Here is a 25,899-nt window from a genome sequence, read left to right on the forward strand (position 1 = left end):
TTTTTTGTCGTTTTCATTTTCGAACATCGTACTTACACAAAACTACACACCGAGGCTATATGGTGTAGCCTATTGCTCCTCGGATACAAACCTGTACAGCATGTTACTGTACTGAATACTGTTGGCAATTGTAACACGCATCCAAGAGGGACTGAAGACTCGTTAGTTTTACCTTTGTGCTGTTCATGACTGCCATCGGTGTTGTTAGCAGCAGCTTACAATCTCCTCTTGCATCGATTATAGAAAGATGAATAAATAGCGTTTGGATTTTATAAATACGTAATCATTGCATCGATGTTATAATTTATAAATGAAACGAGCACCTGTCAATTGTGATATATATTTTTGGAACAGTGCGATTGTTTTAACCAAATGAAAAGCTTCACCAAAAAGAAATTTGTGTTTTTAATTTCGACTGTAACAATGATTTATTCGCGGAATTCTTCAATTCAAAGGTAATTTACTTGCTAGAAGGTAAACGTGCAAACATCGGTTCAGTTTGAAAGCCGATTTCCTTGAATCCCGATTTAGCACGACCCTGCTTTTTTCGCGATGACATTTTATGGACGTCAACGATCGCATTATAACAGGGCCACACTGTCGTTTATTATCATTATGAAGTATTATGTACTGTACAACGTACATAATTGTATATGCTATTTTATATGACTGGCTGCGCTATGTCTGCTACATCACTTGGCGATAGGAATTTTTCAGCTACATTTTTTTTTTCATATCTTTTTTTTTTTTTTTTAGAGCTGGCAGATCTGTCATATATACGATCCGTCGTTGCCCGGAACGTCGTTAAGCAGCGCATCACTGTAATTCACACCAAATTCTATCCATATTGATTAACATTTAGTGGTTGCTCAGTGAAGTTGATCGTTTACCTGGTGGCTCACATTATATCTGCATATCCTGAATATGGTGACCCTTTCTTGGTGGCATCCTTCCTCATAGAGTGCAGTTTATAGCACCTGGAATCCAGCATCATGCAACCTGTATGGCCAAGGCATTATATGCTGTTAAGATTTGGATGTTTAGGAGACAGTTTGAGCTCACTGGCTGTGAGGAATGAAGACTCTGTAACCTCATCATCTTTGTTGTTCAAGTCTGCATTTGGACATGGTTCACTGCTGAATGATCCTGCCATTTCTTCTCCTCCCAATGACCTTAACTTCTTACATATTGTTTTAGCTTGAGAAGATGAATTCTGCCCTTTCATAATCTGCCTGTTCTAAATTTACGACACATAGATTTTATCTCAACTAAGACCTCATTGGCTTGGCATTCTTTAACCCAGCTGTATCCACAGAGCCAAAACGAACAACTTGTAAAGGCACTAAATGAAAAGGGTGGCTTGGATACACCACTAACGTGCATCCAACTGAATATCAGGAAGTTTGAAGATTTTGTCACAAAGAACACAATGGACTTCTTCAGGTACCTCAAAATTGTCGCTGGTTTTCTACATTCTCACCCAAAGACGTGGGGGCTTAGATCGGAATACAGGGATGCATTACAGAGAGTTACAAGAACGGCCCTTATTGAGGGGTATAATTATATCATAACAAAGAAAGAAGAACAGAAACAATTCCTCCTTCAAGTTGTGCAGAACCATAGAGGCTGCTTCCCCAACAGCAAAAGGGAACCAATATCAATGCAAAAGTGACTAACCATGCCAGACCACCACAACTCGGCCACTGCAATCCAGAACAGAACCTCAACCTCATTGAGCAACCTCAAAGTATGGATGAAATTTGATGGGAGGTTTTTTTTTTTTTGGTACATTGTAACAACATTAGGGGGTGACCACCTTATAATTTTTAACTTGTAATTTTACCTGCTGATAATAAATAATCGTGCGGAGTTCTTGTGCATTTGTGAATCGTGTGGTGTGCTCGTGCGTTTTGTGGATCCATGCCAATTCCAAATGGCCGAGGGTGCTCATTGTGCATTTGTGAATGAGTATGGGTTTTTTGGGTTTTTTTTTTTTAGTCCCTTACTGGTTTCACTGGAAGGGACAGTCGGTTTGCTCTCTGTCTGTCCTTCAGTCCATCCCACCTGTGGTTTTTAACAAGTTCGAGTTTCAGGGCATTTTGTCAATTTTTCAGTCATGCCCTTTTTGGACTTAGAAAATATCACGTTGGTAGGGGACGTGCCAATGCAAAAACCAACTCAATTCTCACTCTTGTACATGATGTTCTCGTTGTGCATTTATTTTTGAGTCGTATGGATGGGCTTGTGTGTTTATGATTCACGTGGAGTTCTCATTGTGTGCTGCATATGAAGTGCATGGAGTTCTCGTTTGTTTTTGGTGAATCAAGTGGCATTGTCCTATTTGTGTTCCAACCACAGGACATGATGCAGCAATTCCTAAATGGCCTGGATTTTTTGCATACTCACCGTGTTGTGCACCGTGACCTCAAACCACAGAACATCCTGGTGACCAGTGGTGGGCAACTGAAACTTGCTGACTTTGGCCTGGCTCGTATATATAGCTTCCAGATGGCACTTACATCCGTGGTATGTGCTTTTGCTGAGTTTCCAAATGCTGGCTCTTAATAACCTGGCTGTTACTTGTGCTGATGTTGATCCATACACCTTAAAGCTCAAATATATTTGTTCCCAGTTCAGTTCTCCTTTTTTTCGTTTGTTTCTTCTTTTCTTTTTTTAATTTCTTCTTCTTCTTCCTTTTTCTCCAAGACACTGCAGCTGACCTGATTTGATAAGGGCATGAGCAGGAAGTCACTTGGAGCAGAGCAGCCATGTCTGCATTGTACTAAAATGCTCTAACAAGGCTAGCCCCTCCGCCTCCGAACCCTCCGCCCTCCAAACCCTCCACCTCCAAACCCTCCGCCTCCGCCCTCCAAACCTTCCACCTCCAAATCCTCCGCCCTCCGCCTCCGCCTCCAAATCCTCCGCCTCTGCCCTCCAAACCCTCCGCCTCCAAACTCTCCGCCTCCAAACCTTCCGCGATATTCATGTTATTTTGCTTTTTTTCAACTCCCTGTTTTGTCGTTTCTTTTCTTTTATCCACATTTGTGATGCCTTTTCTAAAATTATATTGCTATGTGGAAGTAGGGGAGAGGGGGATCCATGCATCAATCCTGTTATGACTTTAGTATGGACCATGTGATTAAGTAGCTTAGATTTTCACCTGCATCAGGGAATCTGAATAAATTTTCGTCAGTCGGTAAATCGTATTGTAAAATGTGCACTGAGGAGGTGGTGAGTGTAAACCTTAAAGCAGAATAGGGTAAGATTGTTATTGTGTCAAACCTCCTGTAACAGGCAAGGCCAGGTGGAGGACTTGTGACCACACAATGGCAACCAAAAAGCACATAGCACTTATAAAGGAAATTACACAGGCCGATTGACTAGAGGACTGTAGGCCACAGCAGCGAAATAAGCTGGGGAACCCTGGTTGAGGGAGAATCACTTTTGCTAAGAGCTGCCCAACGGCTGGGATGATGGTCCTGCCCACAGGCAGCAGGCGACCAATGACGGGACCCACAAAGGTGGTTCCACAGGTGTTAAAGGCCGTGACCATGCATGCGTGCGCGAGTTGAAGTTGGACTTCTGAGGAGTTAACATCTCTTCCTGCTTCATCACAAATGAAACACGGATGGTTCGAGAGACTGAGGATGCTTTCTCCCCGGCAACACATCTTATCGCCTTCCTCTCTTCTATGTTCTGTTCCACGCCAACCTGCACGACCCCACCATCGTGGTGGAGCAACACCAGCTCGTGCCTTCCTCAAGTCCTCACCTGTTCTGATACCTTCCTCGTTGTGTGAATCTGGTAGTTTGGTGCCATAATGGGGAATAGTTTTCATTGTACATAAGATTGTGTGGTCTTTTCATTCCTATTTGTGTCTGTCGACCACTTGGTTTACCCCGTTTGTTTATTCATAGCGTTGTGTCTTCACTTAACTCCCGTATTTCTGTATTTATTTTATAATAAACCATATATTTACCAAGAAACATCTTTCCACCTTCTGCCTCAGCATGCGTGAACAACCACCGGGTTCGGCTTTCATTTGAACAATCGTAGGGGAATTGTAAATGCAAAATACGAACGCAGTAAATTCCACCATCATTTTGGCCATTCATGGGGGTCTGAGACCTCTGGCTCGGACACACTGTGTTAACAGACCTTCTGGATGTGACAATATTACACAATTCCACATATTTATCTTGATTAGACTGCTTTCTTTTATTCATTCAAATCTGAGTTTTATTTCATTTGAAGTTGGTGTTATCTTCCTCTTTTTAAAAAAAAAAAATTCTCTTTAATTACCTTCACCACTGAAGGTGGAAGGAGGTTGTTTTCACCCCTGTCTGTCTGTTTGTTGGTTTGTTACTTGGCTGGTTTTTTTTTTGTTTTTTTTGTTTTTTTGCCAAGTATGTTTATCTGTTCTTTTAGTTTGTTTGTTCACTTCCTACAACCCAAACCGCGTATTGTGGACGTATTCGGATGAAACTTGGTGGGCAGGTTGGGTGTCAGGCAAGGACGAATTCATTCAATTTTGGTGAAGATCTGAATCCAGATCTGGATACTAGGATTTATTTAATTTTTCAAGTGATTCTTCACTCCTGAGAGATAGGGCCACAAACTATATATAGTATGATGTATCTAAAATTTATGGGGCCCGATATGTTCTCCTGGATCAGCCATTGCGTGGCGTTGGTATGCGCTCCACTGAGTTCCCTTCTATTTGTTAAAGGAAATGTTTTTCACTTAAGTCTTTCATGAATCAGCTGGCCAGGTCTGACATTCAACTGAATGATTTTGGCAAGGATTTGTAATTTGTTCATTATGGTGGTGATAACTCACCTACTCTTCGTGATCACACCTTGAGATCGTTCACATCCACCACCTAACGCAGGTGGATGGGTTTCCCAGTTTAACGTCTATTCAGGGGACACACATTGATGCCATGCCTGAGTTACCTCAACCAGGATGAGAATTTATAGCTGGGTGGGGATTCAACCCAACCTCAAGGTTATCCTTTCACTACTCTTGCAATTATATCTTCCTTCTAAGTTACATTTCTACTCTTCATGGGAATGGCATATACAATCAAACTTTTTGCAGTTTCTAAAAGAACTATTTAAAAAAAAATGTTCATACATTCAATTTGAAGGAGGTTACGCTGAGGCAGAGAGAAACAATTGAAGAGGAGAGAGTGCAAGGAAGAACATTTTCTCTTTGTTCTCTCTGGAGTGATGGTAATGAGATGTGAAGTCCTCTCCAAGTTAATTAACATGTTCCCGACATCAGTACACGACTCGAGAGAAATGTTGTGGCAACTTGTTATTTTTTTTGTTTGTTTGTTTTTTAAACATTTCCCTGCTTCAATCTGAAAAACCGTTTCCATAGTAGAAATACAAATGATCCATAATAAATCGTTATTTTTAATGAAATATTTATACATCAACTGCGAATTGGTTTTATTATTTCGAGAATTTCATGAATGTTTTTACGTGGGTTAGTCTTCGTTATATTTACTCTTATAATTCAAGCTTTTTCACGCAAGTCCAAACTTTGTTTGGTGTTGAACATTATTGTTGAATTGCTTTATCATAAAGATTTGAAAGAATCCCTATTGGACCATGGCAGAGGTTGTAACACAAGTAATCTGACAAGATTTTAGCAGAGATCACCTTAATAAGGAGCATAGTGTAATGGGTATGCTATGGGTAGAAAAACGATTCGGGCCTGTTTGTAATTTCCTTTGAAATTGAATTTCAGGTTGATTCATAGGGTGACACAAGCCAAAGAATGGGGAGGGGGGAGGGGTGGAGAAGAGAGAGAGACAGACAGAGAGAGAGAGAGAGAGGCAGAAAGGCAGACACAGAAATGAGGTAAAACGTATAGGGATGGGCAAGGTCTTGTCAGCACCATGAAAAAACAAGGACAGATGTGTCCAAGAGCCGTGTCATAAAGATTTGGTCTTCACCAGAAGAAGAAGAACAACAACAACGCGGAGCTCTCTTAGAGCCAGCGTTCGCAACGCGACTAAAAATGACATTTTCCTGCTTAAACTGCAAGTGGCAAGTGGTCTGGTTATCTTGGGTGTTCCTTGACGCCAAGTTACACAGATTGCTATCTTACCGTGTGGTTGCTGTGAGCAGCAGCACCTTTGCTCCAAACAACTTCACAAATCAAGTGTGATTGGCAATGAATGGTGACCATTATTTTTTGTGATCCATGGATGAGAAAATAAAGAACCCATATCTAAATATTTTGGTTGCTATATTTGGAGAAACTGAGGCCTGTGAATGGTCCCTGTCATGTACCAAATCTTCCTTTTTCTCCCACAGGTTGTAACCTTGTGGTACCGTGCGCCAGAAGTGCTGCTTCAAGCCAGTTATGCGACGCCTGTGGATCTCTGGAGCGTTGGCTGCATCTTTGCCGAGATGTTTCGGCGCAGGTCACGTTGGAACAGTTATACAGTTTACATTTCTACTTTATATTCATAACTTCACTGTGTTACTTTAAGGCTTTCTTTGCCTTATAACCTTTAATTTCCATACTACTTCCTCCTCCTCCATTCTTCTCTTATCCTTTCTTATTTATTTATTTATTTATTTATAGGAGTGAGGCTCATGGTAGAGTGGGATAGATCTTAGTCGGACAAACATCAAGGTTAAAGAAGTGAAAAAGTCAAAGAAGAGAGGGGTGATTGATGAGCCTGAATGGGCAATAGTGGGGCAGATAACAGCAATTTTTGAGAGGATTCGTGCAAATGATGATACAAGCATCAAATTTGGCACATTTGTTCTCCAGGGGATTTTGAAAAATTTGGATTTTCAAATGGCCAATCGGGCAGATTTGATCAGAAAGCCCTGCAGAACAGAAATGCCAAATTTGATGCTTGTATCATAATTTTCACGATTTTTCCACTATCTACTACACTACATGGTAATTAGCAGAAAGAATTTTTTTCATTCAAGTCATTTGGTACTGATGTTGCAAGTCATGAATGAAATACTGTTCTTTGAGTCTCCAGGAGTCATTGCTTCTATTGTAGGGTATCAAACCACAGACAGATTTGTGCCGAATAGCATGTCCTGCCTGCTCAAAGTGATGAGAAACGGGTTTATGGATATCATCATTCTTGGTTCTGACATCATAGAGGTGTTCTCTAAAGCAGTCTCCAAGCCGTCGTCCATTTCCACCAATGTAAAATTTATTGCAAAGTGAGCATGAAATAGTGAATTACATTGGAGTTGGAGATGGTACAGGTAAGATGATCCTTAATATTGATGATGTGCTTTTCGTTCTGATATTTATGCCGTGGGGTTGATGAAGTCACAGTGTTGTAACGACTTCCCAGGCATTTGAATGCTCTGAGTGGAAGATTAAAGGGTAGTGTGCCTTTAACCAGAAAATTTTCCAATTTTGTGTCGGTTCAATGAAAACAGAGGTGGGCGAGAGAAGAAGAAAGTAGTTTCTGTGTCATCCTTCATGATTTTTTAAAAGTTTTTTGGGGGGATAATTCTTCTTTTAACTTTTGATTGGAAGAATGCATGCAATCTGGAGTAGATGGGGAGGATTAGAGGACAGATAGCAGAGAGAGCAAATTGGAGAAGAGGCAATAAAAGACACGCATTTCACTGACTTTCCTGCGATGCGAGAGCAACAAACCTTGTGTTCCAGTCTCATAATGTGAGATTTGAATAATGTCGAAAGCTATAGATTCCACAGAATCCCAGAGAGATGGATGTGATGCTGGGGCACCAGCCCTTAGCGAAGGCAGTGCACCATTGAGCTATGGGCAAAATCCTTGTGGAATGTGAGTAGCTCTGATTTTCCAAGGAAAGGCTTCAATCGACGGAGGATGCCCAGTCTGCAACTGGCTTTGGAGTTCAGCTTTGCATCTTGGTCAGCCTAGGAAAGGTCAGTGCTGATGGTGAGGCCAAGAAGTTCATGAAACTGAATCCTTTCCAGTGGATGACGAAGGAAATACATAGGTGTGCTCCTCTCTCAACAATGGTTGGAGGCCCTCAATATCAAAGAGGAGGTTAGGACCATCTCCTTGGACATATCTCGATCAACTGACGGTCTTTCTTTTCCATGCAAGGTAGCGAGCGATGGCATAATGGTTAAAATATCAGCTCTGAGTCTGGGGGTCAACGGTTCTAACCCAGGCAGAGTAATACCAAAGACTTTAAAAATGGTGCTTGCTGCTTCCTTGCTTTATGCTCATCATTTAAAAAGGATAAGGCATGTGCAAACAACTATATATATATATATATATATATATATATATATATATATATATATATATATATATATATATATATATATATATATATATATATATATATATATATGTTAGCAACCATAGCACAGACTTTGATGAGAACCTAATTGCCTCCTCCTGCATTGAAGTTGCTTGGAAAGGAACTTGTATTTTTATTATTATCATATTATCATTATCATAATTATTATGAATGGGTGGCCATTTTTTCCCCATATCATCCCGCTATATGGAGAACTACCATTCTACATGATAAGGGTCTAGGCTCATGTCGTATAAAAAAGGCAAAAGGAAGCAGGTTTACACACGACCAAAGAATGTTCCAGGATGGATACACACAAGGAGGAAAGCAGCAATAATACAAAATTAAGTGGTGTGGCCCAGAGCGGAACACACTGGGAAAGAATGAGCATTGTCAAAGAGATTATGGATGTGCATGGCTGAACACATGAGGTAATGATGAGCAGAACATTTGAAAGACTGAAGTGAAGAGGCCGAGATGACTAACACAGGTAGACTATTTCACAGTCTGGAGAATAAGGGGATGAATGAGTGCAGGTGAACAACCAGCCTGGATTTGGAGAAGGAGAGCAGTGGAGGGTTTTCGAGATGAACTCGTGTGACCTGAGGTGCCTACTAGAGGACAGAGGTAGGAGAAGGAAAGAGGAGCAAGACCTGTTATCAGCTTGTATTCAAAAAAAAAGAGCCCACCAACCTACCACCAGTAGGAGAATGACAGTCATTGGGAATCCACATCTTGTTCCACATCATTGGGAAAATGAGATTATCTTGGTGCAGAAGTCCTTGTCTTCAACTGCATCACCTTGGAAGCAGGAGCACAACACCAGAGCAGGCAGCCGCTCTTTCTGAAGCTCTGGATGAAAACGTTGTACACCCTGATGAACTTGGTTCAGCTCAGGTATGACTTAGCTCTACGGAGTATACCCATATGGCAACCAGTGTTTGATGCTAATTTGGTGATTTGATCCTTCCAATAAAGGTTATGGCAAATAGTTAGACCAATACAAGGAGTTATTGGGACTGTACCTCTTCCATTGGCTGTTAACAGAAGTCTATTTTATATTTTGATTGCCACTCTTTGTGGAGAGAGTATTAAGAGCAAGCGACTTGTCGGCATTTATCGTTGTGTTCCAAGTAGCTGACCAGCAACTTATGCCGTCCAAGTCTGATGAAGGAGATTAATGTGTGACCAACCTTTCACAAGAGTGATGTCATTTTGCAGAGGTTGTCAGCTTCAATTCTAAAGTTTCGTTTTCAAGAGAATCATTTCGATTTTCGATCATTGATTTGGATCAAGGAACAATTGGTGTTCAGGGGAGTGATTCGTTCCGACTCCTCCAAGGAAAATTCAGTAATTATGGCTGTATGTGTGTTTGGTTTTCATTAAACTGAAAATATTTTTGTTTTTCTTTTTGATACATGCGGGAAAGAAAAAAAAAAGTTGGTCGACAAATACGCATATTGTGTACAACATGAGGCTGCTCAGACAGGGTTTAGCAGAAGGGAGGAGTTTAGTAAAGGAACCTTCAATCGCCCCAGTATCACCCAAGAGAGCCCTTCCTCCAACGACTCGAGAAGCATAGCACAGGGTGACGTAGCGATGGTGATACAGGCAATGATGGCACAACTCTAATAGAAAAAGGACAGATTTGACAATATGGATGCTCAACTTACAAACATAATGGCTGAATTTGACAACATGGGGGATAAATTGATGAATTTGGGATCCAAATTTGTAAAATATGGAAATAAATTGAATACGTATTTAAAATGACCTAAAGCCCCGTCATGATAGTGGGGATGTCATCCCACCAAAGAGACAACATATCATCTAGGAGGCAGAGGAGCAATGAAGGAGATTAGCGGAGTGAAGGCGTGTGCATTCACAACGCTGTCCTGTGTTTTTGACATCCAGATGTGAGACTAGGCCGGCTCTTCGGGCTCTTGGAATGCCAAGATATCAGACAGCAGTGGGAAACCCACTGGGTGTCAATCGTTGCACAGGTCTATCCATATCCAAGGGGCCATCTATATACTCTATCGTATAGGCAAAAAATGTTAGATTTTTATATCCCCAACCCACCCACTCCCCCTTCCCCTCCCGCTCCCCTCCATTTCAATCACACTGGTACTTGGTGAGATTATCTCGACTAAAATATCATTCACACATTTAAGCAACTTCAATTAAATCTTTATTGTTTTTCTCTTAACAATTGAAGGGGCTTAGATCTCCCGTCCAAAGGCAGAACCGAGTAACTCGCTTCTAATTGATTTTGAGAAAACAAAGAAAAACTGCTTTTATATATATTAAAGCCGTATCCATTCGAGAAGATTTGATTATGCCTTTACAGATGTTAGAGCGCTGCCATTTCGATGTCATGTGACTAAAGCGTGGCATCAGATTGGTCCATTGAGATACTAGGTTTTTTGTGGTATTTACCAAATTCTGCAGGAGTTGCAAGGTCCTGCCATGAGCGTACAAGCTTACGTAGGGAACAAATCACAATAACTTATACACTAACATGAAACCTATAACCTAGTAACTCCAAAATTAGTGTTAGCTCAGTTTTGATCAAAAAATGAGTTACGAGGTTTTGCCTTTGGACGGGAGAGATGATGTTTGTTGCAAATAGATTTTTGTTATTGAAGTTCTGTGCTCCCTTTGCAGGCCTTTGTTCAGTGGAAACTCTGATATCGATCAGCTGAACAAGATCTTTGAGTAAGTTATTTATATAACTTGCCTATGATGAGCAGAAAAAATGTTACTATTTGATTTGTACATTATCTTTTTTATTTGTATTTGATGCAATTATATTGTTTTGAATTTTGGCCCGTCCGGCGTGCGATCGGCCACGTAACTCGAATCGCGACGCGTCGCCCACCGGAACGGACAATTCAGTCGTGACCCTCCGGGAACTACTGCCAGGAGACAGTCACGGGTGGGGGTTTAACCTCACCACGATCGTGCCAATTGCCCACCCGCGCAGGATAGTGTTGCTCGGCAAGTTCGACCAACCTAAGTACCTGCGCGAGTGGTCGACCGGGCGATCGTACCTCGCCGCAGGTCGACTTCGGACACGAACCGCTTAAGCGGCTCGTTCCGTGCTACAGGGATAACCGAGCGGAGTTATCGTCAACCTCGACGGTTCAGATTACTTATCGGGTGTTTCAACCCACTACCAATCCCTTACGTGATGCAAGATGGAACTTTCAACCGAAGGAAAGGACGCAACGAAACGGGAAACAGTTTGACAAGCAAGCACTTTTATTTCACACACACAACACACGCACGTAAGGCAGTAATGGAATGTGCAGCAAAAGCAAAATGCAACAAAAGCACTACTACCGACTATTATTTACAACACTTAAACAATTATACTTGTCGGGACTCAGCGCCACATCATTCATTCAAAATAAATAGGAAAGACCTCCCCATAGGCAGGGAGGTAGATGGGGTCCGTGGACCGAATGTGTGCGGAACCTGGAGGAGTGGCCAGGTCCACAAGACCGAAAAGGTCTTACCTGCGTCCTCGTGACGCGATGGCGGGTAAGCCGCAATATCAGCGCAGCTGCGCCCCGATTCCATGCCCCTGGCGTGGTCGGTGAGCCCTCTCCAGTGTGCTCCGCGCAAGCACGATTTGGTCGGCACCATGGTTAGGGTGGGGAATGAACGGGGCCACCGGCACTATCTCAGCGTGGATGGGGGGGGGTGGAATTGTTGATGGTCAGGGTCGAGCGAGGGGAATGGCTGGCTGGCTTGATCGCTTGTGAAAGCGAAGGTGGCTCGAGTCCAGCGACGAGCCCAGCGACGAGACGACTCCAACCACGGGAAAAGCGATCCCCGCACTACAACATCGAGTTCTACACAGACTCGCATCTTTTATAGACTGGGGGAGGAGCCTGTATGCAGATTTTAGGATCAAAACTCAATTGGAGGCAGGGCCACGCCACCCTCTGTTCAGCCATTGGACGGAGGAAAAGGGGCGTGAACCTTCCCTGATCCGAATTTCTCTCCCGTAAGGAATCCACATTCATCGCGCTTGGAGGTGGGGCCACACCGCCCGACGCTCGCCCATTGGACGGAAGAAAAGGGGCGTGAACCTCCCCTGATCCGAATTTCTCTCCCGTAAGGAATCGATTGCACTCGCGGCTTGCTGCGTACGGCAGCAATCACCGAACGGCTTCGGACAGCATGACGTTCGGTGTTGACTGGTGGTGGGGTCGATGGTTGTGGAAGGAGAAAGGCGAAGGTGGTGGGGGGTTTGCTGTGGTGTTTGGTGGTTGGCGGGTGTCGTTTGGGAATGGCGGTGAAGCGATGTTTGCGGGATGGAGTTGTGGAGGTAAAGAGGCAAAGGTGGTGGTGTTTGAGTTGTTGGCGGCTTAATGGTCCAAAATAACGATGGAGAAAGAAAAATGGCTAACTCGAAGCGTCGCAGCCTGGATGAATCTCACATATTCCCTCTAAACAACAGGTGTGGGCTAACTACACATGAACTTATCGATATATCTCACCTGAAGACCCTTTATGGTGTATTGCGAATTTCCACAGCCGTAACAATATCATCTCGCAAGTGTTTCTGGTATTAACTTGGATTCAGTCATTGTTGTGAATTATTATTTTTTACTGCCAGCACTTCCCATGTGTTTGGGTAATCTTTTGTTGAGGTGATGCTTTGCACTTGGCGAGGCTTGCTGCAAGAAAAGACTTGCATTCTGCCCAGTCACCCATGTCCTGACAGATATCTCGTCAATAAGTGTGCTGAAGAATTCTGTCAACAAATCGACAAGAAGAAAATCCAATTTACCAATCAATATCTGAAAGTGAACACAAAACGAAATGACGAAGCCATCCTGCCAGTAACTGCCAATGAGATTCAGTTTGAATGAAAACGAGGAAAGGTACCGAGAGAAGATGAAATTGCAATCAAAGTTGGTGGTGAACTGTTCCACAGGAAATTTTCAAAACCATATACAGTTTCTGGAAGATGAAAATAATCTCTGAACTTTTATTCACGAGGAGCTGGTTCCAATCCACCAGAAAGGAGATGAGATGTTCCTGAATAATTATGATCCGGTTGTCTTGTTCACCAAAAGGTCCAATTATATTGTCATGTGTACGGATTTCCAGGTGCTTGGGTTAGCACCCAATAGACCAAGCCATGCATACCACGTCCTGTGCAGACAGCCGATTACAGTAGTACACTAATTAGCTCAATCCACTAACCAGTAGTTTTGTTGCACCACCATTGGTGACCTTTACAGGTGCTGGTAATTACCTGATTAGGATAATCCCCTTCAGTAATTTAAATCCTCTCCAGGGAAAGCCCCATGGACCGAAACGTTTCATGAGCATGGTAAAAATGTGTGGCAAAGTAGACATGTGGCCTTATAAAATAAGGGATTTATTATTCATGAGAGAGAATACCAGAGCAAAGTAGATCTCGTTCAATTTTTCTTTTTTTGCTTGAATGTGCTTTCATTCTCACCGAGAGCTAAGCCGATGGCATGCCATCACAAATCCCCCACGCTTCCCACCTAAAGCAAAGTTGAAAGATGGCAAAAAGTTCCAACAGGAATGAACCAATATCAAATTTTGAGTTAAAAGAATATCTGCTCTTTTAACCCCTGTGACCCTGTCTCCACGAGGAATGAACTGGTGGTCAAATCCCCAAAATCGTTACATATTTCATGCATCCCCCAATGCTGATTGCATATACAAAGTTTCATTTAAAAAATGTTTCAAAATGTGCCCGTAATTGCATTTTTCACCTCCGCCATCGAAGATGGACGGACGTTACTGTTTTCACCCCTGTCTTTGTTTGTTTGTTTTTTTGTGAACGGTATTACGGAAAAACTCCTGGACGGATTTCGCCGAAACTTGGTGGGGGAATTAGGCGTGGTCCAAGGATCATGCCATTATATTTTGGATTTGGTCCAAAGTCCAATATGGCCGATATGGTGGCCATTTTGAAAAAAATATTTGAATTTTTGTTTTTGCATTTCTACATGTTTTAAGTGATTTCCAACCGCCCCCCCAAAAAAAAAAAATTTGTTAGAGAAAAAAAAACAAATTTTGCAACTTTTTTTTCAAAAAAATTTCGTTTTTTTTTTTTTTTTTTTGGGGTATTTCTACATGCGCGTCGATCTAGTTTCGTTTATTCAATCGTGGTTCAGTGGAGTCTGATCCGTTTTGACCTACAATGAATAGGATATCGGGTTGACTGAAGTGACCCAGCAGTATTGGCGGTGGAGGTTTTGCACTCTACCGAGTGCTCCCCCTCTAGTTCGGAATGTGATCTTTTGATCCCACCTGAGGGGGGTGGGGCCAAAAATGAAACTGCTCATGGCACCGTCTTGCCATGTTGTGATCATACCTACCAAGTTTGGTGAATTTCTGTCCAACCGTTTAGGAGGGGAAAGCATGACGGACGGACAGACAGATTACAATATCTCTCGCTTTTTTTTTCAAAAAGAGTGGGGATAATAAAGGGATCAGCAATTTGTTCAATTTTTGTTGGTCTTTTGAAAATGGCATCTGAAGTAATGTGAATGAAATTGCTGTGGTTACCATGGATCCTTCCCAGGGAAAGTCTCATTTCTTGGACCGTATTATTTATATTGTAAATAATTCACTGGACGTAATTTGTGTGTGTGTGTGTGTGTGTGTGTGTGTGTGTGTGTGTGTGTGTGTGTGTGTGTGTGTGTGTGTGTGTGTGTGTGTGTGTGTGTGTGTGTGTGTGTGTGTGTGTGTGTAAAATACACGTATGTACGTACATATTATCTACTCTTCCGAGAGGATTTGACCGAGGAAGCTAAAACTATCAGGAATTAATGAGGGCTCCCTGAAGTTTTGCATGTGCAAGTTTCATTTGATTCCATCAAGTTTAAATGAAAATAAATTTGCCTATCTTAACATTTTCTCTCTTTGGGGAGAGGGGTGGTACAATTTGAATTATCCAGGCTATATAACCAGAATGTATTATGTATGCACATAAGCAGTACACATGTTTTCGCTTCATATATGTATCCCGGGATAATTTTACTTTCGGGAGCGATTGAAGCAGCGGTCTCTTACCTATACACCACCCAGATAAAGGGACTTGTCAGAAAAACGTGTTGCACGCTTGGAACAAGATCATTCTTTGGGCGGGTACCCTGCTCATATTTTTTATTTTTTTGTCATTTTGTTCAGTCCTCCCATCGGCCCATGCGTTCTGAATGTTTCGCTCATGAAAATGAGTGCATTATTTGTGTTGGACTACTTGTTCTCAGCTGAGCTCATGATGCTGGGATCCCAGGTTAAAATAGCGCATACTGTCGTGTTATTTGTCCATTGTGTACCAATGTCCTTGTAAATCATGTATATATGCTTGGATGTGTCACCAAATGTCTTTTTTCATGCGTGCGATTTATTTATTTTTGCACAACCTCCACATGAGCCTTTGGCACTAAAATAATCAGTCGCTTTCCTCATCCACGTGCAGCTTGCTGGGTGTACCGGCTGAAGATGACTGGCCATCAGACGTTGCTTTGTCTCACTTGTCTTTTGTTCAGCGAGACAAGCAGCCCATCGAGACCGTCGTGCCAGAGATCGGACTTTCTGGCAAGGACCTGCTCTTAGTGAGTTTATACCTGTTTTTACCTGCGATATGTCACAAGTTTACAAGAGCTTTGCATGGTTGTTCTTGTTGGGAGGTCGATTTTTGAAAAGTGCACCCATTGGTCAGACAGCTGCCGGACCCCACCCACATTTGTCGCTCGACTCCACCCACCATGACACCCAGATAAAATGATATGGCCGCCATCTTGGGCCTCTGTGATTACATACTGCCTGTGTTTATTGCATCATATTTCCGTTTGCTTTGTTTGGGTCGAGTGTTATTCACGATGAGGGACCCCGAAAAATATTTTCGTATGTGGAATAACAGTAAGGTTTAATTAAGCCTGTCAGAATGCACAGTACATCGGAGCACACGATGAGTAAGCGTTACGTTACGTAAATTACGAAACAAATAGCATTACATAGTTTTTGAACAGCCCCATGTTGGCATTAAGCAATCTGTGACCGTGTAGGGAATAAGCACGTTCTGTTATAATGGTGGTTGAGGTTGACATGGATAAGAGGTGCCGAGTTAATCTTTTAATAGCACAATAAATGTGTGTTTACCAATCGTGCTGTTCATATTTTGGAGTGCTTTAAATACGTGTTTCCCAATCGGCCCGTAATCTGATTTTGTCGCAGGTTGTGACCACGGCGTGGTCATTCGTGTTCTGATTTCTGACAGGTTTTGGTCAAGACCATTTTACATGTAGCTTCTAGTTTGGTTAATTTGTATTGTTGTGACAGTGTCATTGCTATTCACCTTTCACTGTACTCTGCTGCATGTTCCTCACTGACAAATGTGTGCCGGAAGGCAAGAATGCTGAGACAGTTTTACTGCATCAAAGCCAACCCAGAGCTTCCAATCCATGAAGACCTGCAGAATCTACCAAATATGTGATTCAAGTCACGCAAACATTTCTGGAGCTCTGCAAATGTTTGAGTGATGCAGGGTTTAACACAAACGTCAAGTGGCACAATCTCTGGACAGCCAACAACATTGATAACAAATAATTGGTCAGTTATCCGACAGAAAATCCTCCAGGTTTTGACCTCCCCTGGAAAGAGCGATCTGCACTTAACAGGATCCGTTGACTTGCTCTCAATGCGAGGACATCATACCACCTCCACAAATGGAATTTCAAAGACAGCCCAGCATTTGACTGTGATCACCCAGATCAGACTATTTATCACATTGTGAATGAGTGTCACCTACAGCTGTCATCACATTCTGAATGTTGTTGGGGCAATCCACCTAACAGCAGACAGTGCTGTGATTTGGCTGTCCAACTTTGACTTGGATTTGTGAGCTGTAATTTGTCATACGTAACATTAGATGACCGAAAAAATTATGGAGCGCCTTGGTGGCAGCTCATTAGGCCGCTTCTTCAGCCCCATAATTTGCTTCAGCAGTACAGCTAATTCGGCCAAGCAACATGGATGAAAGTCTGAATATTTTCTTATTCCGAACATTATTGAGCTTCATTAACAAATTTTTGAATCTGTGCCCTTGACCTGAAAGTAGTTTGCTTTGTTATGGAATACACGCTTCTATATTTGATGTCTAACATGAGGATGCAGAGGTAGTGCACTTGTAACTTTTAAGCTGTTGGTCTGAGTTTGATTCTGTCCTTACAAACTGTCTAATTGGTGCTTCACTGGGAGGGAATTGCATCACAGTGTCATCCCTCTAATGACCGGGTGTTACATCTACTCGCAATTAGCTGCTGGACATTAAAGATTCCACAGTCTTTCATGAAGAGTCGGTAACTTATCGCCGACACCCTGAGTTGCTACTGCGACTACTAATCTGCATGTCCAGCTAAGGGGTGTAGTGACCCCCGGGGTGGACCCTTTTGCACTTTCTTCCCTTGGGACAGGGGGAACGCTAAATTAGGGCAGGGATTCACAATTTTTTGGCTATGGTGCCAGCGATTGCTTGCCTACTCTTTGTGAAGGACATTATGGGATCTTTAATGTCCACCAACTAATGCCACAGACACTATGCCCACTTAACATCCATCTAAGGGATGGCACATTGATGAAACACCGGGATGAGTTTATAGCTGGGTCAAGATTCATACCCAGGCGAGACAATTTAGAGAGGAGAGTGTGAACCTCTTGGCCATACTGCCACCCCTAACATCCCCAGCCTTGATTTAATCACAAGGTCTAATCAGTGGTTTCATGAAAGAAAGGTCAAAAATTCCCCTGGCCAACCACACAAGAAGGTGATAATATATTTAGCCATTACCGAAGATGTAGTAACAATAGTAGCAGTGGTAGTAATTGTTGTAAACAATATACGTCATGTCAAACTTTGTAACAACGTTCAAAATTATTGTAATGGTGAATGTGTGCCAAATCTGTTGCTGATGCAGCAAAGAAAGTCCTACAGTGAGATATTCAACCAAACTCTCCCATTGATGGAGGATACCCAATGAATGGCATGCCAAGCCTTTTATTTTCTGCAAAGTTGCAGTTGTGCAAAGTTTGCGATAACATCATGTACGATGATGAGGATCTTGTATTAATATGTCACTTTTAAATTCAAGATCGAGGCTCGAAGAAGAGTGAGGAGACAGGGTGATGAATAGTCCTAAGTGGGACAGATGCTCGTCTCCTGATGTAGGGCAATCACAGGTAGGGGGTATAAGGTGATGAAGTTGATTTTCATTTTGATTTGATGGAAAATTAGGGGGCCATGGGAGATAACACAATTGTATTTGTGCAGTGAAAACTAGTATGATAAGCGGGTCCTGAATTGATGAAAAACATTGCAGTAGTTTTTGTCCAGTTAAAGGGCCCTCAAGCCCTTTTCAGACCATAAAAGGATCTTAGAGTTCCAAAGGGTGTAAGGGTCTTCTAAAGTGTGGAAAAGGTCTTAATGGGTCTAAGAGGTCGAAGGGGTACATTCCAATAGTAGTTGGGTTTAAAGGCCTTATGGATCTAAAGAGTTTATACTCTATAGGGTCTAAAGGGTGTAAGGGTCTAAAGTATTGAAAGGGTCTCCAGGTGTATGGGGTTTATCAGATTTATAGGGGTTTAAAGGATACATTCCAAAAGTAGTTTGGATCAAAAATGGTCAAAAGGATGTAAATGTTGAAAAGGTCTTAAAAGGTTTGAAGGGTCAAGGGGTCTTAGCAGTTTAATGGGTCTAAAGTGTCAAAAGGGGTTTAATGGTCTCGTGGACTCTCATAGTCAAAAGGGACTTTGGGGTGTAAAAATCCATTCCAATAGTAGTTGGGGTCTATTGGGTATAAAAGGTCGATAGGATCTTAAAAGAGACTAAAAAAGACTGTCCCCTCTCTGCCCCCACCCCAACTCTCTGTCCTCCCCTCCCTCTTTCTTTCCCCTTCTTCAAAGCAAGAGGGCATTAATAGGTTAATATTTAATCAACAGGTTAAATTGAATGATGGTGAAGATCAAAGAGTTTAAATTAGGAGGCATAAATAGGTTGTTGTTATTTTTATTTTTCCTTGTAATTCACCGGAAACAAGGTTGAGAGGCACTAAATGTCGAGGGTTTTTTTTTCTTTCTTTTTTTTTCTATACGTTGTCGAGGCTCGTATGAGAGCTAACGCACATCAAGGGGGGCATGAGACAGGAGGGGCAGGAGTGGGAAGGACAAAATGGTGGGGAACTGAGACATTTGGAGATATGGGACGGGGAACATGGGGAATAGAAGATGGACATTACAGGGACTTTCAGGAAGGAAAGCAGGGAATTTGAAGGAGGTGGGCTTTGGTGGATTATTGGGGGTAGAAAAGATCGAGGATTTGGATGGGGGATGATAAGAGGTGGTGGTGAACAGCTGTTTTGAAGGCCTGGAGGGAAGAATGGGAATGAATAGAGTGAGGGAGTTTATTCCAAAGGTAGGAAAAAAGAGGACCGAAAGAGTGAAGATGAGCAGTGATTCGTTATTTTGGTATTTTTTTTTACCAGAAAGGGGTTGTTGGCGGACCTTGAGCGCCCTGTGGAAATGTGGTGGGGACAAATCGCAGAGAGAGCAGGGGGAGGTGGGGCGAGGCTGGAGAGGAGACTGCAGAAGACAGAAAGACCACCGACCAACCTGCGGTGATTGAGTGAGAGGCCCAAAAACTCAGCCTAATTGTGGGAGATGCCAATGATCCGAAATGCCTTGGTTTCTACAGCATGAAGCCAAGAAAGGTGGGAGGCAGGAGCACCAGCCCAGAGGGGAGAGCAGCACTCAATCAGGCTGCGGACAAAAGCTTTGTAAGTGGGCAGGCCAGGCAGGAAAAATATATATATTTTTTCCCCCCCCATTGGCTGTTTTTTTAGATTTGTTTTTGGAAATGAGGTTAAATTAAATAACGACGAAACATCTTTTTTATTATTTATTTAATTTGCAATCATGTGAGATGACCGAATCTCGTGATATGTGATGGACATGCATAGATTTAATTTTAAGTTAATTTGTTAATTATCTTCCCACCTGGATGGAAATTGGGAAAAAAGGGCTGTTATTTTTTGCACATCAACATCATGAATCATCCTGCCAAGTTTCAAAACGATCTGTGAAGCTGCGTCGGAGTAGCGGAAAAAAAAAAAAAATTGTAAATTGACCCACTGACTGACATCGTTATGGCTTTAAGATCCCATCTCGACTCCGTCGTAGACAAGTTAAAAAGACAACGAACTGACAGTGGAGTCGTGGGGCCATAGTTGGACAGATCAATCAAGTGAGTGAGTGAACAGGAAAAGGGGAGAGAGAGAGGAAGAGTGGCAACACAGTAACGCGCAAGTATGAGGCTTCGTTTTGCTGTGGTTGATGGGGGTGGTGGAAAAGATTGTTGTTGATTGAAATTCAAAGCTGATATTGAACATACATTTACTGTCGATTAATTCACGATTCATTAGATTTCAAAGTTTGAATCTGTGCTTTGGCTCGAATCGAACAAAAGCTTACGATTGTATCCCTCTTTTAGCTGTTTGGTGATGCTCGTAAAAAAAAAAAAAAAAAAAAAAAATATTTAAACTTCATCCTTGTATTCCAGAAATTGCTGACCTTCGACCCCACAAAGCGCATCTCCACGGCCGCTGCTTTGCAGCACGACTTCTTCTCCGAGAACGAGTCTGATGGAAGCCTTGCACCTGTCCCATCGAGGCCTCAAGCTAAGACATCCTGAGGTGTTTTGGGAGGGTTGAGTGCCAATGCACCAGGGATTCGTTTCCTGCCAGCATTGGTCTGACTTCACCATTTTGGACAATGCTGGTGTTGTCCTGAAACTTCCAAAATGATCTTCATCACCATTTTTGTCAGGTCTTCTTTCTCACTTAATATGGACTTTTTTATTGTGTACAATGTTCTCTGAACTTCGTTTGTCAGTCCCCCCCCCCTTATTAACGATATTCCCTTGAACAATCGGTAAATGGCAGGGCATTGATGGGATTTGAAGAGACTTTTTCGATTTGTTGCTCTGTACTGCCACCTCACACAGCCTCCATTCATCCCTGTTGTTCGCAAGCAAGGATTGTTTGAATTCCACAGATGTCATCCATGTTTCTAGATGGAGTGACAGTACTTGTGCACTTCACTTCTTTGGCACACTTGCAGTGCATACTTGCTTTCCTCCATGTTATCTCATTTCTACCTTATCCTCTGGCTTTTGTTGAAATGGATCTACTTCTGTCCTCCAGTTTGTGTCAACACTTTCAATTAAGTGAATTACAGCCAGGTTTGTGCTATATTTATAAAGCTCCTTTTCCTAAGTGTCTGGTTGTTTAAACCTGAGGAAATGTACCTCAGAACAGAGATTTGCATAAAGTGGGATTCTTTTGATTTAGAATGTGGTGGGTTGTGGGAGTGGGATTCTTTTGATTAATAACTTGGAGTGTTGTTGGAGTGGGATTCTTTGATTTAAAATGTGGTGGGTTGTGGGAGTGGGATTCTTTTGATTAATAACTTGGAGTGTTGTTGGAGTGGGATTCTTTGATTTAAAATGTGGTGGGTTGTGGGAGTGGGATTCTTTGAATTAGAATGTGGTGGGTTGTGGGAGTGGGATTCTTTGATAAGAACATGGTGGGTTGTGGGAGTGGGATTCTTTTGATGAAGAATGTGGTGGGTTGTAGGAGTGGGATTCTTTGATAAGAACATGGTGGGTTGTGGGAGTGGGATTCTTTTGATTAAGAACTTGGTGGGTTGTGGGAGTGGGATTCCTTGATTTAGAATGTGGTGGACTGTGGGAGTGGGATTCTTTGATAAGAACAATGGTGGGTTGTGGGAGTGGGATTCTTTTGATTGAGAACGTGGTGGGTTGTGGGAGTGGGATTCTTTTGATTAAGAACTTGGAGTGTTGTTGGAGTGGGATTCTTTGATTTAAAATGTGGTGGGTTGTGGGAGTGGGATTCTTTTGATTCAGAATGTGGTGGGTTGGAGGAGTGGGATTCTTTGATAAAAACATGGTGGGTTGTGGGAGTGGGGTTCTTTTGATTAAGAACTTGTTGGATTGTGGGAGTGGGATTCCTTGATTTAGAATGTGGTGGACTGTGGGAGTGGGATTCTTTGATAAGAACATGGTGGGTTGTGGGAGTGGGATTCTTTTGATTAAGAACGTGGTGGGATGTGGGAGTGGGATTCTTTGATAAGAACATGGTGGGATGTGGGAGTGGGATTCTTTTGATTAAGAACGTGGTGGGTTGTGGGAGTGAGATTCTTTGATAAGAACATGGTGGGATGTGGGAGTGGGATTCTTTTGATTAAGAACGTGGTGGGAGTAGGATTCTTTGATTTAGAATGTGGTGGGTTGTAGGAGTGGGATTCTTTGATAAGAACATGGTGGGTTGTGGGAGTGGGATTCTTTTGATTAAGAACGTGGTGGGAGTAGGATTCTTTGACTTAGAATGTGGTGGGTTGTGGGAGTGGGATTCTTTGAATTAGAATGTGGTGGGTTGTGGGAGTGGGATTCTTTGATAAGAACATGGTGGGTTGTGGGAGTGGGATTCTTTTGATGAAGAATGTGGTGGGTTGTAGGAGTGGGATTCTTTGATAAGAACATGGTGGGTTGTGGGAGTGGGATTCTTTTGATTAAGAACGTGGTGGGAGTAGGATTCTTTGATTTAGAATGTGGTGGGTTGTGGGAGTGGGATTCTTTTGATTAAGAACTTGGTGGGTTGTGGGAGTGAGATTCCTTGATTTAGAATGTGGTGGACTGTGGGAGTAGGATTCTTTGATAAGAACATGGTGGGTTGTAGGAGTGGGATTCTTTTGATTAAGAACGTGGTAGGTTGTGGGAGGGAGATTCTTTTGATTAAGAACTTGGAGTGTTGTTGGAGTGGGATTCTTTGATTTAAAATGTGGTGGGTTGTGGGAGTGGGATTCTTTGAATTAGAATGTGGTGGGTTGTGGGAGTGGGATTCTTTGATAAGAACATGGTGGGTTGTGGGAGTGGGATTCTTTTGATGAAGAATGTGGTGGGATGTAGGAGTGGGATTCTTTGATAAGAACATGGTGGGTCGTGGGAGCGGGACTCTTTTGATTAAGAACGTGGTGGGAGTAGGATTCTTTGATTTAGAATGTGGTGGGTTGTGGGAGTGGGATTCTTTTGATTAAGAACTTGGTGGGTTGTGGGAGTGAGATTCCTTGATTTAGAATGTGGTGGACTGTGGGAGTAGGATTCTTTGATAAGAACATGGTGGGTTGTAGGAGTGGGATTCTTTTGATTAAGAACGTGGTAGGTTGTGGGAGGGAGATTCTTTTGATTAAGAACTTGGAGTGTTGTTGGAGTGGGATTCTTTGATTTAAAATGTGGTGGGTTGTGGGAGTGGGATTCTTTGAATTAGAATGTGGTGGGTTGTGGGAGTGGGATTCTTTGATAAGAACATGGTGGGTTGTGGGAGTGGGATTCTTTTGATGAAGAATGTGGTGGGTTGTAGGAGTGGGATTCTTTGATAAGAACATGGTGGGTTGTGGGAGTGGGATTCTTTTGATTAAGAACGTGGTGGGAGTAGGATTCTTTGATTTAGAATGTGGTGGGTTGTGGGAGTAGGATTCTTTTGATTAAGAACGTGGTGGGTTGTGGGAGTGAGATTCTTTTGATTAAGAACTTGGTGCGTTGTAGGAGTGGGATTCTTTGATAAGAACATGGTGGGTTGTGGGAGTGAGATTCTTTTGATTAAGAACTTGGTGCGTTGTAGGAGTAGGATTCTTTGATAAGAACATGGTGGGTTGTGGGAGTGGGATTCTTTGAATTAGAATGTGGTGGGTTGTGGGAGTGGGATTCTTTTGATTAAGAACGTGGTGGGAGTAGGATTCTTTGATTTAGAATGTGGTGGGTTGTAGGAGTGGGATTCTTTGATAAGAACATGGTGGGTTGTGGGAGTGGGATTCTTTGATTTGAATGTGGGGGTTGGGGGGGCAGGGGCATTATTATTATTTGGTTAAGAATGTAGTGGTTGTTGAGATTTATGTGAATATATGTACGATGGTGTGTATGGTCAGTGCAGTAATTGTACATAGCAATCAGTGTATGTAAGAAAGAGGAATTGTAGGTGTACATTGAGGAAATGGATGAAATGAGGAGGGAAGTATGGATGGACCTTCAGGGCATGGATGGTAACTAGGAGGAAACCTGGATGTGAATTGAGGACACTGATGGAATGAGGAGGAAACTGTGTACATTGAGGTTCTGGATTGTAACGATGAGTAAAAGTGGATGTAAATTGAGGTTATGGATGAAAATGAGAAGTGCTGTGGATTGAAAAGTATGTGCAGCTTTGGAAAAAGGAGGTTTTTAATCAAATTGAGGATGCTCAACGTGAGCCTCATTGAATAATTTGTACTTTCTTTGAGACCCATTTCCGTTTCACGTTCTGTACAAATAGTGATTTTGCTTGGATGGTTGGCTGGGATTCGTAGTCTGATGTAGATCAACTGGGCAAATGTTGATTGTTTGATAAAACGAAGACCTGCACAGGGAGGCTTTGACCTTTTATGTACAGGGAGGTCATCCCTTTGGGTGTTTTGTTTTCTTGTAATCGCACCACTTGGTACACGCAGGTTTTCGTTGCTTGTACTGGTCTAGTTTGTTTGGTTGGTTTTTGTATTGTGTTCCATTGAATGAGTGGGTTCTGAGAGTATTTTTACCAACTGATTTGTTTGGGGTATTGGGGAGGGGTGGTGGATTTGGGGGGAGGTGGGGTGGTATGATTGATTTTGTTTGACTTGGATGTTAGCATACCCGATTGAACTGGCATTTATACGCTCTTGGATAAAGTGTATGCGGTGCCACACAAGTATATTGCACCTGTAGATGCTGTTTTTATTTTTTGGTGCCAAGTGAACACACTTCCATGCTTTTTCTCACAATGAACCTGATTCCATGAGGCTTACTTTGTGTCCCACCTTGGTGAGCTTATTGATGTCCTTGATACTCGAATCGTATCCCTCGAAAGTCAAAAGAGCCCCTTTGACTGCTTCAGCTCACTGCACATGTTAGTAATACTTGAATCTTTGCGGTCACTGCCACTTGAATTAACTCGGTCAAACAACTCCCCAAGGCGTGTTTATTTTTTTTAATTTTTTTATTTTTTGTGGAACTTGTCTCAGGCAGATCTGGCTTTGCTGTTTTCATGCAAATTTGAGAGGTTCTTGAGCAGTTCATTCAGCTTTTCTAGGCTGGCTTACTCATCGGTGTTGGTGGGAAACGCTAAGTGGAGCACACACGTGAGTTACCTCGACTGCTCGTGCTGCTGTGCAAATGGCTACGAAGATGATTCGTATACTGAGCTCAATGTAAAGGGATGGCAGCCTTCATTTTTGTTCCATTTATTTATGTTCACAGGCAGTGACCGTGAAATATGCACCAATTTTCAGGGCTGTCCAAAAACAATTGTACTGGGAAATGCCAAACCTGTGTGTTTGGACATTCTTTTAGCTGCTATGAGCCTCTTTGTCCCACATTGGATAGGTAGACACTCCTGAAGGACAAACAGCCTGATGGAGATCGATCCATTGAAAAAAAAACAATGATTTGCTGTTTTGTTGT

At 42.4% G+C, this 25,899-nt stretch overlaps 1 protein-coding gene across 1 annotated transcript in view; it reads left to right on the forward strand.

Annotated features, from left to right (window-relative positions):
- The window catches only part of LOC147030219 (cyclin-dependent kinase 6-like), a 44,106-nt gene extending 20,776 nt beyond the window's left edge, over positions 1–23,330 (forward strand). Inside the window, exons 4-8 of the mRNA XM_085874054.1 lie at positions 2,359–2,526; positions 6,330–6,439; positions 10,962–11,012; positions 15,778–15,913; positions 20,911–23,330. Coding sequence (XP_085730180.1) covers positions 2,359–2,526; positions 6,330–6,439; positions 10,962–11,012; positions 15,778–15,913; positions 20,911–21,042 — 597 coding nt within the window. The 3' untranslated portion in view covers positions 21,043–23,330. The remainder of the gene's footprint in view (positions 1–2,358; positions 2,527–6,329; positions 6,440–10,961; positions 11,013–15,777; positions 15,914–20,910) is intronic.
- Positions 23,331–25,899: the final 2,569 nt, after the last annotated feature.

Source organism: Eptatretus burgeri, chromosome 3 (assembly GCF_056783735.1).
Source record: "Eptatretus burgeri isolate ZD-2024b chromosome 3, Ebu_testis_v1, whole genome shotgun sequence".
NCBI lineage: Eukaryota > Metazoa > Chordata > Myxini > Myxiniformes > Myxinidae > Eptatretus > Eptatretus burgeri.